The sequence below is a fragment of the Cebus imitator genome, unplaced genomic scaffold (assembly GCF_001604975.1).
Source record: "Cebus imitator isolate Cc_AM_T3 unplaced genomic scaffold, Cebus_imitator-1.0 Scaffold763, whole genome shotgun sequence".
Lineage (NCBI taxonomy): Eukaryota > Metazoa > Chordata > Mammalia > Primates > Cebidae > Cebus > Cebus imitator.
The window spans coordinates 186,407-203,453 of NW_016108078.1; the positions used below are offsets into that span (position 1 = coordinate 186,407).

General features: G+C 44.6%; 1 protein-coding gene and 1 long non-coding RNA gene across 2 annotated transcripts in view; both read right to left on the reverse strand.

Moving 5' to 3' along the window:
* LOC119469674 overlaps window positions 1-3,209 on the reverse strand; it is a 7,181-nt gene extending 3,972 nt beyond the window's left edge. The window contains exons 1-2 of the long non-coding RNA XR_005198508.1: window positions 3,199-3,209; window positions 1,942-1,947 (exon numbers count right to left, since the gene is read on the reverse strand). This is a non-coding gene — a long non-coding RNA (uncharacterized LOC119469674). The remainder of the gene's footprint in view (window positions 1-1,941; window positions 1,948-3,198) is intronic.
* Window positions 3,210-10,371: 7,162 nt separating this feature from the next.
* The window catches only part of PHF8 (PHD finger protein 8), a 75,814-nt gene continuing 69,138 nt past the window's right edge, over window positions 10,372-17,047 (reverse strand). The window contains exons 14-15 of the mRNA XM_017519648.2: window positions 13,768-14,104; window positions 10,372-12,927 (exon numbers count right to left, since the gene is read on the reverse strand). Coding sequence (XP_017375137.1) covers window positions 12,839-12,927; window positions 13,768-14,104 — 426 coding nt within the window. The 3' untranslated portion in view covers window positions 10,372-12,838. The remainder of the gene's footprint in view (window positions 12,928-13,767; window positions 14,105-17,047) is intronic.

Below are 17,047 nucleotides of genomic sequence, written 5' to 3' on the forward strand. Positions count from 1 at the left end.
CCGTGTTAACCAGGATGGTCTCGATCTCTTGACCTCGTGATCCACCCGCCTCGGCCTCCCAAAGTGCTGGGATTACAGGCGTGAGCCACCGCGCCCAGCCTAAGAAAATTCTTTATATGCCTTTCTAAATTAAAATTAGGTGATAACAAATCAAATTAACTCCTATTAAAGTTACAAATATGGTTGCCTAATTTTCTTTTTCTTTTATTTTTATTATACTTTAAGTTCTGAGGTACACGTGCAGAATGTGCAGGTTTGTTACATAGGTATACACGTACCATGGTGGTTTGCTGCACCCATCAACCCATATTTGCTTTTGCCAGATCCTCCAGAGAGAATGATGGTTTCCAGCTTCATCCATGTCCCTGCAAAGGACATGAACTCATCCTTTTTATGGCTGCATAGTATTCCATGGTGTATATGTGCCACATTTTCTTTATCTAGTCTATCATTGATGGGCATGTGGGTTGGTTCCAAGTCTTTGCTATTGTGAACAGTGCCACAATAAACATACGTGTGCATGTGCCTTTATAGTAGAATGATTTATACAGGTATTGATCGACTTACGACCTATGCAACTTACGACCACTCGACTTTACGACCACAATCGCTAGCCACGACTGCTCCACATCTGGCAGCGCAAACGTTGCCCAGCTGGGCGTACGACAGTGCGGACCAGCTTCCAGCAGCACTACCATCTCTGCGTGCATATAGCCTACTCAACTTACGACCAAATTGTGTTACGACTGATCTGTCGGAACCAATTGTGGTTGTAAGTCGAGCACTAGCTGTAATTCTTTGGGTATATACACAGTAATGGGATTGCTGGGTCAAATGGAATTTCTATTTCTAGATCCTTGAGGAATCACCACACTGTCTTCCACAATGGATGAACTAATGTACACTTCACCAACAGTGTAAAAGCTTTCCTATTTCTCCACATGCTCTCCAGCATCTGTTGTTTCCTCACTTTTTAATGATCACCATTCTAACTGGTGTGAGATGGTATCTCCTTGTGGTTTTGATTTTCATTTCTCTTCTTTTTCTTTTTCTTTTGTTTTTACTCCATCTTGCTTCTAATGATTTGCATTTCTCTAATGATCAGTGATGATAAGCTTTTTTTTCGTATGTTTGTTGGCCACTGCTGTTATACTCTTTGTGTAGAAATACAGGACAAGCTTACCGAATGTTTTCTTAAACACAAATTAATCTTCCAGACATCACCTTTTGTTGAAATTCAAGAATTATGAATGGACCTTACCATATCGATATTTTCTTACTGAGCTCCTCTCTACCCTGAATGCAAGAGACTCTAATAGGCAGGAATATCATTGCTCCTATTCAGTCTGAAGAAGTTACAGAAGATGCATCTTCATCCCTCTGCAACTCTCAGGATTAAGGGTTCTCTTATAAGAGGGAGGGGGGAAATGTCAGAGGCGTGTGAACCAGAGCAACCCCATCTTAAATAGGAGCTGGGTAAAATGAGGCTGAAATCTACTGGGCTGCATTCCCAGACGGTTAAGGCATTCTAAGTCACAGGATGAGATAGGAGGTTGGCACAAAATACAGGCCATAAAGACCCTGCTGATAAAACAGGTTGCAGTAAAGAAGCCGGCGAAAACCCACCAAAACCAAAATGGCAACGAGAGTGACCTCTGGTTGTCCTCACTGCTACACTCCCACCAGCGCCCTGACAGTTTGCAAATGCCATGGCAAAGTCAGGAAGTTACCCTATGTGATCTAAACAGGGGAGGCATGAATAAGCCATCCCTTGTTTAGCACATCATCAAGAGATAACCATAAATATGGGCAACCAGGAGCCCTTGGGGCTGCTCTATGGAATAGCCATTCTTTTATTCCTTTACTTTTTCTTTTTGAGACGGAGTTTCACTCTTATTGCCCAGGCTAGAGTGTAATGGCACCATCTCAGCTCACTGCAACCTCCCCCTCCCGGGTTCAAGCAATTTCCCTGCCTCAGCCTCCCGAGTAGCTGGGATTACAGGTGCCCACCATGGCACTGGGCTAATTTTTTGTGTTTTTAGTAGAGACAGGGTTTCACCATGTTGGCCAGGCTGGTCTCGAACTCCTGACCTCAGGTGATCCACCCGACTCAGCCTCCCAAAGTCCTGGGATTACAGGTGTGAGCCACCGCACCTGGCCTGTTTTACTTTCTTAATAAACTTGCTTTCACTTTGCACTGTGGATTCACCCTGAATTCTTTTTTTTTTTTTTTTTGAGACGGAGTTTCGCTCATGTTACCCAGGCTGGAGTGCAATGGCGCGATCTCGGCTCACGGCAACCTCCGCCTCCTGGGTTCAGGCAATTCTCCTGCCTCAGCCTCCTGAGTAGCTGGGATTACAGGCATGCGCCACCACACCCAGCTAATTTTTGTATTTTTAGTAGAGACGGGGTTTCGCCATGTTGGCCAGGCTGGTCTGCAATGGCGCAACTCGGCTCACCGCAACCTCCACCTCCTGGGTTCAGGCAATTCTGCCTCAGCCTCCTGAGTAGCTGGGATTACAGGCATGCACCACCATGCCCAGCTAATTTTTTGTATTTTTAGTAGAGACGGGGTTTCACCATGTTGACCAGGATGGTCTCGATCTCTTGACCTCGTGATCCACCCGCCTCGGCCTCCCAAAGTGCTGGGATTACAGGCGTGAGCCACCGCGCCCGGCCTATTTTTTTTTTTTTTTGAGACGGAGTTTCGCTCATGTTACCCAGGCTGGAGTGCAATGGCGCGATCTCGGCTCACCGCAACCTCCACCTCCTGGGTTCAGGCAATTCTGCCTCAGCCTCCTGAGTAGCTGGGATTACAGGCATGCACCACCACGCCCAGCTAATGTTTTGTATTTTTAGTAGAGACGGGGTTTCACCGTGTTGACCAGAATGGTCTCGATCTCTTGACCTCGTGATCCACCCGCCTCGGCCTCCCAAAGTGCTGGGATTACAGGCTTGAGCCACCGCGCCCGGCCCAGGAAGGCTATTTTTTTAGTCTCTTTCCCTGAGGCCGTAACTTTGAGAGCCTCCTCATCTCAAGTGGGTCAAAGAGCTCTCTCCTATTCCTTTTGTGTTAAGACTCAGTCCCCTGTTACTCATATTTCTTGATCTGGGTGATGATTACACTGATGCATTCTTCACTTTGTGACAATCCTTCAATCTGTATATTTAGAGTGCCTTTCTTTATGTGTAGATTACACTTCAATTAAAAAGTACATAAAATCGAAAATCATTTTAAATCCTCAACAATGTATCATCAGTTCAACCTAAATTGATCTACAGATTTAATGGAACTGCTTTCAAATCACCAGCAAAGTATGTGTAGGCACAGAAAAGCTTGTATTAAAATTTATATGAAAGGGCACAGGTCCTAGAATAGCCAAACAAACAATCTTGAAAATGAAGAATAACGTGGGAGGAATCACTCTACATGATAAGAAGGATTCCTATATGGGTACAGTAAAAAAAAAAGTGTGGTATTGATAGAGGGATTGATACATAAGATTAACAGAACAGAATAGAGATTCCAGAAATGGACTCATGCAAGTATGGCCACCTGATTTTTGCCAAAGGCAATTCAATGGAGAAAAGATAGTTTTTTCCAACAACAAATGGTGTTGGTACATTTGGACATTTCAAAGGCAAAAAAAAAAAGATGAACTGAAGAACCTTGACCTAAAGCTCTTAAAATATACTAAAATTATCTCAAAATGGATCACAGACATAAATGTAAACATAAAATTATTAAACTTTTAGAAGATAACAACATAAATTTTTCATGACCTAGAGTTAGGCAAAGAATTCTTAAACAGGGAAATCCATAAAATAAATAAAATCAATAAATTAGAATTTATCAAAATTTAGAACTTTTGCTCCATGAAAGACACTGATAAGATAATGAAAAGAGAAGCTACACACTGGGAAAAAATATATGCAGATCACATATCGAACAGAGAATTTGTATCCTAAATAAATAAAAAGCTCTCAAAACTCAATTGTAAAAAATGACCCAATTAAAAACATCAAAAACTTAAACAGGCATTTCACGAGAGAGAGAGAGAGAGAGAGAGATGGCAAATAAGCACAAGTAGAAGTATTATGTGGAAGTCATGTGGCTTATGTGAAATGACCTCACTCCCGATTCCAGAGGGTCTTTTTTTCACAATGATTGCACCATATAATCCAGGCCTACATCAGTCAGTAGAAAGCATTCCTGGGCCACAGGGATTGAGTCAGGGATAGTTCAACTGGAATAGAACTCAGGCCCTTTGAAAAATGATTGTGGAAAGTGACCATATCCCTATTTGTGGCAGGCAGCCATCTTGTGACCATGAAGAAGTATCCTGAAGACAAACCTAACACGCACAAAATAGGGCGGCACTGATATCATCAGGACCACAGCTCTGATCAAACTGTGCCTAAAACTCACATACCTCTAGACTTAGCAGTTACATGAGGCAATGTCCTACGCTTGACCTGCATTTTCTGTTTTCTGCAACTGAAACATCTTTATGTCTACCACACTTAACAGTCAACATCCTTCAACACGTTACCTCCAGGAAACTTTTCATGGCTGGCAAATGCTCTCCTCTCTTCCTTTGAGCTCCTCCGGTCCCAAGAGTGAGTCACTTACCATCATTTTTCTCTCTCAGACATACACACACACCACACCCCTGTGGCACTTTTGTGGTGTTTTCTCTTAACTTTCCACCCTTCCCTTGGTTATAGCCCTGACCCTGGCATTTATTACACTGAATTGTGACTTGTCAGTGCCTGTCTCCTCCTCCCCTGAAGACAGTTCCTGAGGGCCTGACAGTCCGTTGACTCAGACAGTCCTAGGTTGCCTCCACCTGGAATGTCTATTTTCACACATTCCAAATCCTACCCTTTCAAACTCAACGCCAACTCTGGAAGGAGGAAAGGCTGTGACCGACCGAGAAAGGATGTGGGAACTTTCTGGGATTACGGTAATGTTTTGTATCTTGATAGGGATGTGGGTTACACAGGTCTGTACACTTGTCAAAACGTGAAATTATACTCTTAAGATGTGTGCCTTTATTTCATCTTTTACCTTAAAAAAGATTCAAATAGTGAACTCTAGTAAATGACATGCATGCTGAAATGTTTAAAGGAATGTGTACACATGTCCATAATTTTGAAATGCATAAAGAGCTGATACATGGGTAGGCATATGTAATAAAGCCAAGTGTAGTAAAATACTAATTGTAGAATCTGGGTGGTGGATATATGGCTGTTTACAGTACAATTACTTTGACTTTCTGAATGTTTGAAAATGTTCATCACAAAATGTTAGGGAAAAAAGGGAGGACTGTGGGTCAACATCTCTGGTAACTTCACAGTCACAGACTTGGTTTAGACCTCATTACATCTTTTTATTTTTGAAGACAGAGTCTTACTCTGTTGCCCAAGCTGGAGTGCAGTGGAGCAATTTCAGCTCACTGCAACATCCGCCTCCCGGGTTCAAGCGATTCTCCTGCCTCAGCCTCCGGAGTAGCTGGGACTACAGGTGCACGCCACCAGGCCCGGCTAATTTTTTGTATTTTAGTAGAGATGGGGGTTTCACCATGTTGCCCAGGCTCATCTCAAACTCCTGAGCTCAGGCAATCTGCCCACCTCGGCCTCCCAAAGTGTTGTGATTACAGGTATGAGCCACCACACCCGGCCAACCTCATTATATCTTAACTGGAATCTTGCAATCAGCTTCACACTGGCCTCCACGTTAGCCCACTGCAGTCTCTCCTCACCCCAAGGATCACCAGAGAGAACCTTCCAAAACATTGCAGCCTCCGTGATTCAGTCCCTGCCAACCTCTTCAGCTTCATCCCTGACACTTGCCACCTTACTGCAGCCTGTACTCCAGCTCAACCCAGGGCTTGTAGCTCCACTCACACACCAGGTTACTTTATGACTTTCTACGTTTGCTCATGCTGTTCCTTTTGCTTGGAATGCTTTATTCCAACTCATCCTCTGCCCTCTTTGCCTGGTGAATGCTCTTCAAACTTAATCCAGGCATTACTTCTTACCAGAAGCATTTCCTGCCACTCAAACTGGGTTGGGTCTCCTTCTTTCGTGCTCCCATAGCACCTCAAACTTATTTGTAATATAGTATTTATCCTACAACGATGCATGGGGGTTTCCAAGTCTCTATACTAAATTAGATGCTCCTTGAAGATGAAGCTCTCCAATGGCATGCACAGGGTCTAAGAGGCTTTGATAAACGACTGTAGAACTGAACAATTGATGTTGAACTGGCATGGGTGATACTCTGGCACCTTCCAACAATTTTGTGTCATAGATTTGGTTGTATCTCCACTAGAGTTTAAGGCCCACCACCCCTATTGACTCAGCCATCTCCCTATGTCTCTCAACCACCACCTCTCTCATGAAGCCAACTCAATTTCTTGAGTTGGGATTTCTTGAGTCGGGATAAAGTAAGGTCTCTTGACAGTTTCTTGCCCCAGTCTGGAATACTGCCCCCAATTCCTCAAAGGTTTACTTTCTCTGTACTTCTTTGAGATTCTAGGCCTTGTTAAACTACATTTGATGATCACCTGAGTGCAGTCATTGAAGTACATATATATAATTACATATATTATGAATATATGTATATATATATATACACACACATATTTTAGTTCAAAGCCAGACAGAACTAAGAATTTTCTTTAAAGGCACTAGCTAAGCCAGGCACAGTGGCTCATGCTTGTAATCCCAGCACTTTGGGAGGCCGAGGCCAGTGGATCACAAGGTCAGGAGTTCGAGACCAGCCTGGCCAAGATGGTGAAACCCCCATCCCTACTAAAAACACAAAAATTAGCTGCGCTTGGTGGCAGGCACCTGTAATCCTAGTTACTTGGGAGGCTGAGGCAGAATCACTTGAAGCCGGGAGGCGGAGGTTGCAGCGAGCCAAGATTACACCACTGCACTCTAGCCTATGTGACAGAGCAAGACTCCGTCTCATAAATAAATAAATAATAAAAAATAAAAGCACTAATATAATTCCTCCCAAGAATCCTGTGCAGTAGGGATCATATCTTCATTTCATAGATGACAAAACTGAGGCAAGGAAATATGAAGCAACCAGTTTAAGATCACATAGGAAGCAGAGCTGGAATGGAATCACTGGTCTTCTCACCTCCCAGGCACATCCTCTTTCCACCGCAGCCCATTGTCTCCAGGTTGGGCCAGGTTCTGGAAAGCCTTCAGAGCCAGAGGGTATAACTAGCAGTTGGAAATCATCAAGTGTTCTTAAGCAGGAGGGGATGATGAAAACAGAACTTTGGGGAGATACTCCTGAAAGGTTGTATATGACAGAATAGTGTGAGGGAGGCTACTGGACTCCTGACAAGGAGAACATAAAATGGGTACTTAACTCTCATTACAGTCATAGGTGAGTGCTGGCCTTACAACGGGGTCCCATGGAAAAGGAGAGGGCATGAGAAAGTTAACTATTTTGAGAGTTAAAAAGCTGAAGAGGATACAGGAGTCCATCTTGTCTCTTGGGTTGAGTGGCTGACATCATGGTCTGCCTCCTGGAAATGGCCTGAGATTTCTGCCTTTTATGGGATGTAGCAGTCCAGGAAAAGGTCAACGTTGACTGGACAGTTGGATGAAGGCTTCCTTAGGAAAGTGGCATTCGATGGGACACTAGATGAGATGGTGCCCTCCCCATCCCTCCTTCTGCAGCTTCCTCACTAGCCTCCCTGGCTTCAGTCTCTTCCCCTCTTCACTCACCTCCAAATTGATCCTTTTTAAAAGTTAGATCATGTAATTTTCTGCTTAAAACCCTTTAAAGATTATTTGCCATTCTTGGGATAAAGTAAGGTCTTTTGACAAACATCAAATTTACATATCCTCCATAATCTAGAATTTTAAAGTATTATGCCTAAAAACTAACAATTATGATCATATGCCTTCTTAAACTACATATTCCCTCTTGGGGATTGTGCTGACATCCACCCAAGGTGAGTCCCAGCAGCAGTTTATGATATTGTTGGCCTTTATCTATACACATACACTCCAACGTGTTTTTACTCATGCTATTGGCTTCATCTAGGATTAATCTCCCATTGTTCTTAGCCAGACCAACTAATTGCCTTTCGTCTTTCAGCTCAGGCATCACCCAGTTGCAAGGCATCCCCAATATTCTTGCTTCTCTAGGATGGATTCCCTACCCATCTCTTATCAGTGCGCTGTACCAATATGATGCTCCTCTCCTCCATTCAACTGACTGGAGGGCAAGTGCCATTTCAGTTAGGTTGGTGTATACGGAGTCTTGATGAAGGAGCCTGTGTAGTTGAGGCAAGGGAAACAACATGAGATAGCAAACATAGGGAGCTGTACTCAGGACAATTTAGGGCTAGAGGATTCAGTCTGGGAATTAACGCATCCAGAAAGTTTAGGGACAACCAAGCTTCTAGAGGGCTTCATAGCTAAAATAATTCTATCTTGCAAATGTAGAAACTCAGACCCAGACAAGCAGTTTCTCCCAAATTACTTGGTTAGTCATTGAGAAGGAGGGCTCTTAGCCACAAGTCCTGTGCACTTTTCCACTCCGTACTGGAAAGGAGGAAGACTGAAGTTGAGTACCTTGTTTCCCTCCCAATTTTGAGACAGGAGCCTCTGAACTGCTGGCACCTCCTGCCTAGACTGAGAGTAAGGTGACCAAGATTCTAGCTTATCCTCTAATCTGAGGCTGTAAAAACAAAGCACAAAACAGTGCTTTGTCCCTTGACTGAGGAAGATGGGGTAGGAATTGGCGACAAAAATAACCCAGCCCATCATTCCTGCAAAGGCTCTAAAATCCTTCTTTCCTATTTCCTTTCTACCAGGAAATAAAGTTCTCCATGCTGCAGACATGAACACTATCAAAACCCCACCTACTACTGAGACAGGCTGTGAGAACTGGAGGAGGTCATTTAACCAGTAGGTGCTAAAACCAGACAGCCTCACTCCAGATCCACAGAAGCAGAATCTCCAGAGGAAGTACTCTTGATTGGGTTCAAAATACTTTAATAGGTGACCCACAGACAGTGAGCAGCCTGCCCTGGCTCACACACAGTATCAGGGTGGTGGTGAATTTGAAACTGAGGTTCCCAAGATCACCCTGGGAGCTCTCCTTAGGAGATAACTCTCAATTCTGCACCTTGCAAACAACAGGGGCTTAATAAAGATCTGTTGGGTGCTTGAGCCTCAAAAGGTTTTCCAATATGGTGAAGGGAAAGAACATGAGTTTTGGAATCAGGCAGATCCTGCTGCAGAAGAACCTGGCAAACTTCAGTCTCCTTAACTGAAAAACAGGGCAAATTACTTCATGGGGTTTTCAGTGAGAATTAGAGATATCCTAAGTAAAATCTCTAGCCCATGCCTGGCACCCAAAAGGCACTTAATAAATGGTAGTGGTTATCAGTGAGAAGTGGTGGAGCAGTGTGTTAAGAATATACATTCTGGAAGCAAGTTGGTCCCAGAATTTTCATGTATGATACAAGAAGGTTACTTTGTTTCTTCATTGGTAGGATGAGGGTGTTGGTGAGGATGAAATGAATCAACAAAGCATTAAGAGCAGTGCCTGGCACAAGAAAACAAGTGCGATAACTATGAAAACAAGCTCTGATAATTATTATTATTATTTTTTTTTTGAGACGCAGTTTCGCTCGTTACCCAGGCTGGAGTGCAATGGCGTGATCTCGGCTCACCGCAACCTCCGCCTCCTGGGTTCAGGCAATTCTCCTGCCTCAGCCTCCTGAGTAACTGGGATTACAGGCACGCGCCACCATGCCCAGCTAATTTTTTGTATTTTTAGTAGAGACGGGGTTTCACCATGTTGACCAGGATGGTCTCGATCTCTTGACCTCGTGATCCACCCGCCTCAGCCTCCCAAAGTGCTGGGATTACAGGCGTGAGCCACTGCGCCCGGCCCAAGCTCTGATAATTATATTCTAACCCTTGTACTGGCCCTAAGCACAGTAATCAAGTCCAGATTATATAAGTGGATGGAAGAGATGTCAGAGAGAGAAAGGGGGAAAAAAATCCCACATGCACAGAAAGAGGACACACTTGCAAAAGCAGTCTGTGGAAAACTCTCCCATTGAACTTGTCAGACCCCTTTGAATTATCACACCCTTTCTTTTCTGCTTACTCTGCTTCTGATGGTTTATTTCAGGTTTGTGAAGTGTGTCCCTCCCGAGGGTGGGAATACCCTTCCCACTTCAAGCACAAGACTGAGCACCAGGGAAATGGCCACTAGACAACTTGCTGAAGGACAAAGGAATACAAGGAGAAGGCGGCACTCCTGGACCCCGTACCATACCACCACCCCCACCATGAAAAAAAGAATGCCAAGCAAAGCAATTGCCAAGATAAATCACTTTTATCTCTATAGGAAAGGGAGGATCTAAAAAAAATATAAATTACATTAGTAACACAACATAAGAAAAAGACAGGGGCAAAACAACAAATAAGTCTGAATGATGTTACTCTAATCTATTTATAAAAAGGCCCTGCATCAGAAATTCACGATCCTACCCACTTCTAAAAATATATTTAGACATGTACAGAAGCGGTGGGCTTGTTTTTAAATTGTTTGCTTTTTTTGTAAAAATATATTAAAGGTGAATAGAAATCCTCTCTCCCTTCCCTCTATCCAGCCCCCAGCTGGGGATTGGAGATCAGGGGTGACTATCTCGAGGTGTTCTAAACTTGGATTACTAACACTCCCAACCCCTCCCCAACTCACTTCACTTAGAACCTGAAACATTAAAAAACAAACAACAACAAAAAAAGACATCAGCCTCTTTGGAAAAGCATAACTCTGGGTAAACTTGCTTTTCATTGGAAACACAAAATAACAAACAGGAGGCTCCAAGGACCCAACTAAGCTAAATGAAACCCAGGGAGGCTGGGTTTCAGCTCCACAGAAAACTTCTAACAAAGAAACAGAGGGAAAAGATCGGAATCAGGGGGATTTGCTAGCAATTAGCTGCCTTTGAAAGATCAAGAGGGGGTGTTAATGGATAAAAGGGCTGGGGACCTGATCTTGGTTACAGCAGTCACCGCACAGTCAGGCAGTTGCCTACAGAGGGACAGAGGCTTCTCCTGCCCTCCCCTCACTACCCTCTTCTGCCTTGAAATCCCCAAAAGAAGCAAAGCTGGGTAGAAACAGAGGGGAGGGGAGTAGGGACTTACGTGCTAGGGGGGAGGTAGCCAGGCTTTTTGCCTTTGGTGTGACTAGATGGAGAACTGCTTGGCCCCTGGGGTCCCCAAAGTAGAGAAAGCAAATGGGCTACAGGAACCCCTGATTCCGAGGAAGGAAAGTAGAGGCAGGGCTATGGAGAAAAGAAAAGACAAACTGGAAATACAAAGATGACGAAGGAAGCCTCACAAATTCCCTGTGGCCTGCATGGTAGCTGTTAAATTCCCCAGAAGCACTGGGCAAGCTGGGGTGAGGTTGGAGTGGGTGGTACAGGTGGAGAGAGCAAGGGTACACTCCACTTGGGCAGTGCCAAATGGAGGTGGGATGTTCTCCATCAAGTCCAGATTGCCAGTGAGGCAAGGCAAGTGGGAGGTGGGGTCACTGTCTGGACAATGGAGACAATCCACGAAGGAAAGACAGGGGAGGGGAGGATCGGATGGATGGTCTGCTTCTTCACAGATGGGTGTCTCTTCTCCTCCACTTGGGCTCGTGAATGGCCCGTCTGCACTCTGCTTGAAAGATGACCTGTCGTCTGGAAGTGCAAAGGCCCAGGAGTGAAGATGTGAGTCCTGAGGTCTTCTTCAGACCAAGACCTCAGGTGGAGAAAGAAGTATGAAAGTTCCCGATGGAGGACCCAGGTGTGGGCCGTCCCGCCACACCCTCCATAATGTCCAGGCTGTGCTCTGTGGTGTAGGTGGAACAAGCAGGCTGTTGGGCCAGGGTTATCTGCTTCAGTAGCAGGTGCTTTCAGGTTTCTGGGAGATGGTTTTCTACCTGCCAGGGCCCAGCCACAGCCACAGCCACGTGGATCATGTTCTACATGATTTCAAAATCCAGGCAAATCCCTGGAGCTCACCCTAAAACAAGTGGCCTCGTGTAGGCAGCTAAAAGTAGCTTCCTCCAATAGGCTACAAAGCCATGGTCGAAGGCTTGGTCATCTGACCTCTCCCTACCTTGACAAGAGGGAGGAATCACCTTTCTTCCCAATGATAAGTGAAGTCAGCATTTCTAGGCCACTTCTGGAAATAGCCCACAATGGGGCAGGAAGAAGGCTCTGGGCTTTCCTCTTTATTTCCATTAAGTATTTGGCAAGAGAAGGCAGAGACCACAGCCTTCTTCCATGAGCAAGTGTGGAGGTGGGGCGTATCCACTGGACTGGGGAAACAGGGCAAGCAGAATGGGTGGAGGTGGGCAGGCTTCTGGATATAGGGCTAGAGTTGCAGAAAGTGTCAAGCACTGGGCCTCCCACTTCATGGCTCAGGCTTCTTCACGCCTCTCCTCATCCTGCCTTCCAGCTCTAGGGGGCATAAACAGTAAAGGACAGACAAGGCAGGTGAAAGGGGAATGGTTTGGACAAGTAGAAAACAGGATTCTAGTCAGCTGGAAACCTCTCCCATTTACCTGCTACTCAGAGGTATGGAGAAGGCAGGCAGGATGCTCTAGTGAAAGTGGGGAAGGGAGCTAGGAGGAGTCGGTGGAGGGGTCCGTGCCTTTGGAAGTCCCAAAAAGGCAGGACAATACACCTCAGCACCTTGTCCGGGGCAGACAGGATCCAGGAGTGCCCCGAGAGTTGACAACGGAGAAGGCAATGGGGGTGAAGGGGTGAGGGGTAGGACACAGGAGGGCTCACAGAAGTAGTTTGCCATTTCTGTGGATTTTCAGGATACGTCCGAGTCTCTGCTTTGCTGTGGCCAGGCCCTTTTTGGGACGCTTTCCTGTGGGGGAAGAGAAAAGCAAGCAGGGGCTATGGCAAGGGCTTTAACACCAAATCTGGCACCAAGTGGTGCCCTCCTTAACTACTTCCATCCAACACCATATGCTTTGACTCTTCTTCCTATGACCTCCTATAGCAGCAACAGACCCCCTTGATTACAGTTTGTCTGGTTCTTTTCCATTGATTCCTCTGGTCCCTATCATTTTTTTCCCAATATTCTGCAAGGAGAGGAATGTGCTTCCACACCCTCTTATCCTACCCACAAGGACCGGTTAGTGATTAGAGCTCAGTGTTCCTGAAGTTACCATCCTTAGGGCCTTGCTTCATTAGAAACTCTCATCTTCACCAGCCTTCAACAACACACCAACCTCCGTGCCCTTGAGCAGTGTACTCTAGGGACTGGGCTTTGAGGACCAAAGTGAGGGAAAGGAAGGCTTGAGTCCCCTAACTCTCTCTTGTCTCTGACTCCCCACATTAAATCCCCTCCCATGTCCTATTTGACTGCCTCCATATTTGATCAATTCATCTCCTCCCTCTCCATTCCCTCTGGCAGAGCCCCAGTTGCTCTTCCTGCCCGCCTGAACTTGTGCCTCCTCCCTAGAGCTCCCATCTCTAGCCCACCCTCTACCTCCTTCTGGCCACCAGAAGCATGTTTCTAAACTAAAACCTGATCTTATCTCTACTTCAAATCAGTATCTCTCCATGGCCCATAAGATCAAATCCAAGCACCTGAGGTTGGCCTTCAGTGTCCCTCCCTGGTATTGTCATCTACTAGAGCATTTAGGATTTGGGGCAGATGGCTCTAAGATCCTTTGGTTCTACAACCATATGGCTGTTGTACCTTGTCCTGCCTGATTGCTCTGGGAGCCAACTGAAGGGCGCCGCTGGGTCAAGAAGACACCAGGGGCCATTGGTGTGGTGCTGCGGTTTGCCTGGGCCATGCCAAAGGCATTGGGACGAGCGGTGTACTCATGGTCAGCAAGACTTCCTGACAGGGCCTCTTGTTTAGGCTCAGGAGGAGGCAGGGGTGAGGAGGAGGTGACAAGCTGTGGTGTGGTAGCCACGGTGAGGGCTGGTACTGTCAGACTAAGATTGGAGTCTTGAGGGCGAGGCTGTTCCACCTCCTTCAGCAAAGGCTTCTTCTTGATATATTTCTTCTTTTGGGCCTTCTGTAGCTCCTGAAACACAAGCCAAGCAGGAGGAGAGATTCAGGAGAGAAGAAAAGAAGAAAAGTTCCCAGAAAAGGAACTAACTAGACAATGGCCAGTATGGTTGTGCAACCTGCCACCCTCTCCGTACCTGCACCAAGTATAGTCTGGATGTAAACACAACACGTAACAGGCCTTCCAAAACTTGAGATCATCTCTTTGTTACCATCCATCCTTAAGTCACCACTGTCACTTATTAGTACAGTAGCAAGAGAGCTGTAAATGAATTTGAGACTAGGATTTTGGTTCTAGTATTGCCACGTATGAGGCAGACCTTGGACATGTCTAATAACAACGACTAAATTCACACCAGTGGCTGACGCACTCTATGTACTTTATCTCATTTAATCCTTGTAACAGCCCTAAGAAGACAAAAAAATCCTAATTTTACATATGAGAAAATGGAGGTACAGGCATATTAAGTAACTTGAGCCCAAAGCCTTACAGCAGAAAAGTAGTTTGATCCAGTGTTTAATCAGATCTGGAGACACCGTGCCAACTTCTCAAAATGGAAAATCTGAGCATAGAAAGATTATTAGCTTTGAAATGAGATAAAGCTGAGTTCAAATCCAGGCTTATGCTCCCTAAATTGGCTGACTATGGTCAAAGTGACTAACCTTTCTGAATCTTAGCTGCCTCATCTATAAAACAGGTAAAATAATATCTGCTTTTTAGGGTTTTTGCAAAGATTAAGTGATGAAATAAAAATATACAGATATTCAATAAGTGGTTAATTATTATTCTATCTTCATCTCTTATACTGGCTTCTCTTCCTCTTGCTGGTCTTTTTCTTTTAACAGAGGGCTTGACAATCCTCCAGGTCACTGAGTCTAAAAACCTCACTTTGGGATGGGAATGACAAATAAGGAGTTGTGTCACTTCTCTCAATACCTTGTATTTCAACTATCCACTGCCCTATAGATCTACTATCCACTGCATAGTGGGTACCTGTATAGTGGGCATCTGGAGCCCTGAGAACCTGGAAAAGTGGCGCTGAAAGCATGTAAATAACTTCACCTTCTGAAATGCTACACAGCCACACAAACCAACTCAGTAATTACATTTCTTTGCCTTCTTTTGGCAACACAAGCCTACTCCTACCTTCAGAAGATCTGACAGGCTGTGGCTACCACAGGTATTTCTGAGGGGCGAGAATAACAATATTAGTAATACATGCCAACCACTCTCTTATTACTCACTTAATACTAGTAAGAACCGAAGAAGTAAAAATTATAATCCCATTTGAAGGATGAAGAAACTGTGGCACAGAGAGGCTAAGTAATTTCCCCAAGGTTACAGGACCAGTAAGTGGCCAAACTGGGATTCACATCCAACTCATTTGGCTTTAAATCTCTTCCCTCAGCCATACCGCTATTCTATCCATACCACAAGCTGCATTTCTGCCCCTTTTTGTCTCACGTAAATCCAGAAATTACCTCTTCATATCTAGATCACTAGCCTAAATGTTGCTAGCTTTGCTGCCAATCTCTTTCACATGTAATTTATCCAGATACCCCCACAGACAACTACACCATCTTATGACAGAACCACTTTCATCTTGCCAATCCTCTTGCTCAAAAAGCTGTTAGCAGATCCCTGCCCAAGTTCAAACTCCCTGGCCTGACATTCATAATCTTCCACAGTCTGGCTATTTACACTTAGCCAACCAATAATGATAATGATGAAAAGCTAACAGGCCTATAGTACTTATTCTGTACCAACTGCCGTTCTAAAAGAGTTTGTATAAATATTACCTCATTTAATCATAAAATGAAGTCTATGAGGAAATGAGACAAAGAGAAATTAACTTGCCCAAGTGGTAAAACTATTATATAATTTAAATCCAAGCAGGCTGACTCCATAATCCATTCTTATAACCATTACTTATTTTAACTAATTCCCTAACATGAAGTCTCCAATCCAGAAAGATTTGTTTCATTCATTCATTCACTCACCCCAATTCTGACTAAATCCATGTTCTGACCCTAGTGGAGATACCAAGCTAAATATATTCCCACTCTTGAAGTATTCATAATTTAATAAGAAACACCAAAAGTTATATTTATGATCATAAGTACCACAAGAAAATGCTATAGAAGCATATAGAAAAAGGCCTCTGAAATAAAGTAGTGGTAAGTAGTGCAAAGGGCTGTTAGGTAAGGCATCTGAGAGGGTATGATTCTCAATGGGTAAAAGGAATGTCTTGTGCAAAGGCACAAAAGTATGAGACAATTTGATACACTCACTGAGGGGACTATGAGTATAGCAGTACAGTACGGTTGTACAAAGTGTGTGCAGGGGGCTGGCAGGAGGTCAGGGAGATGACCAGAGACCAAATCAAGAGGGCTTTGTGGGTTATACCAAGGAATTTCTTTCTCCTAGAATGCCTCCCTGGCCCCTACATCTTGGCCCCTACCAGAAGCCCAAGCTTGCAAAACCCCTCCCCAATTTCAAAACCTTTTTTTTTTTTGTGAGATGAAGTTTTGCTCTGTTGCCAAACTGGAGTGCAGTGGCACAATCTGGGCTCACTGCAACCTCCGCTGCTTGGGTTCAAGGGATTCCCCTGCCTCAGCCTCCTGAATAGCTGAGCACAGGCACGCGCCACCACACTTAGCTAATTTTTTTTTTTTTTGTACAGGAGTACACCATGTTGGCCACAATGGTCTCGATCTCCTGACCTCGTGATCTGCCTGCCTCGGCCTCCCAAAGTGCTGGGATTACAGGCGTGAGTCACTGCGCCCAGCCTCAAAACCTCTTCTTTGAGGTAATCTCTCATCATCCCAAACAGAATTAAGCTACTTAAAAGGCACTAAGAATAATTTTCTCACCTTTACTTAATTTATGTTTATATAAAACAGTAGAACCCCCTTTTTCTAATTATAGCTTACATTGTATTGGGATATATATAAGAGA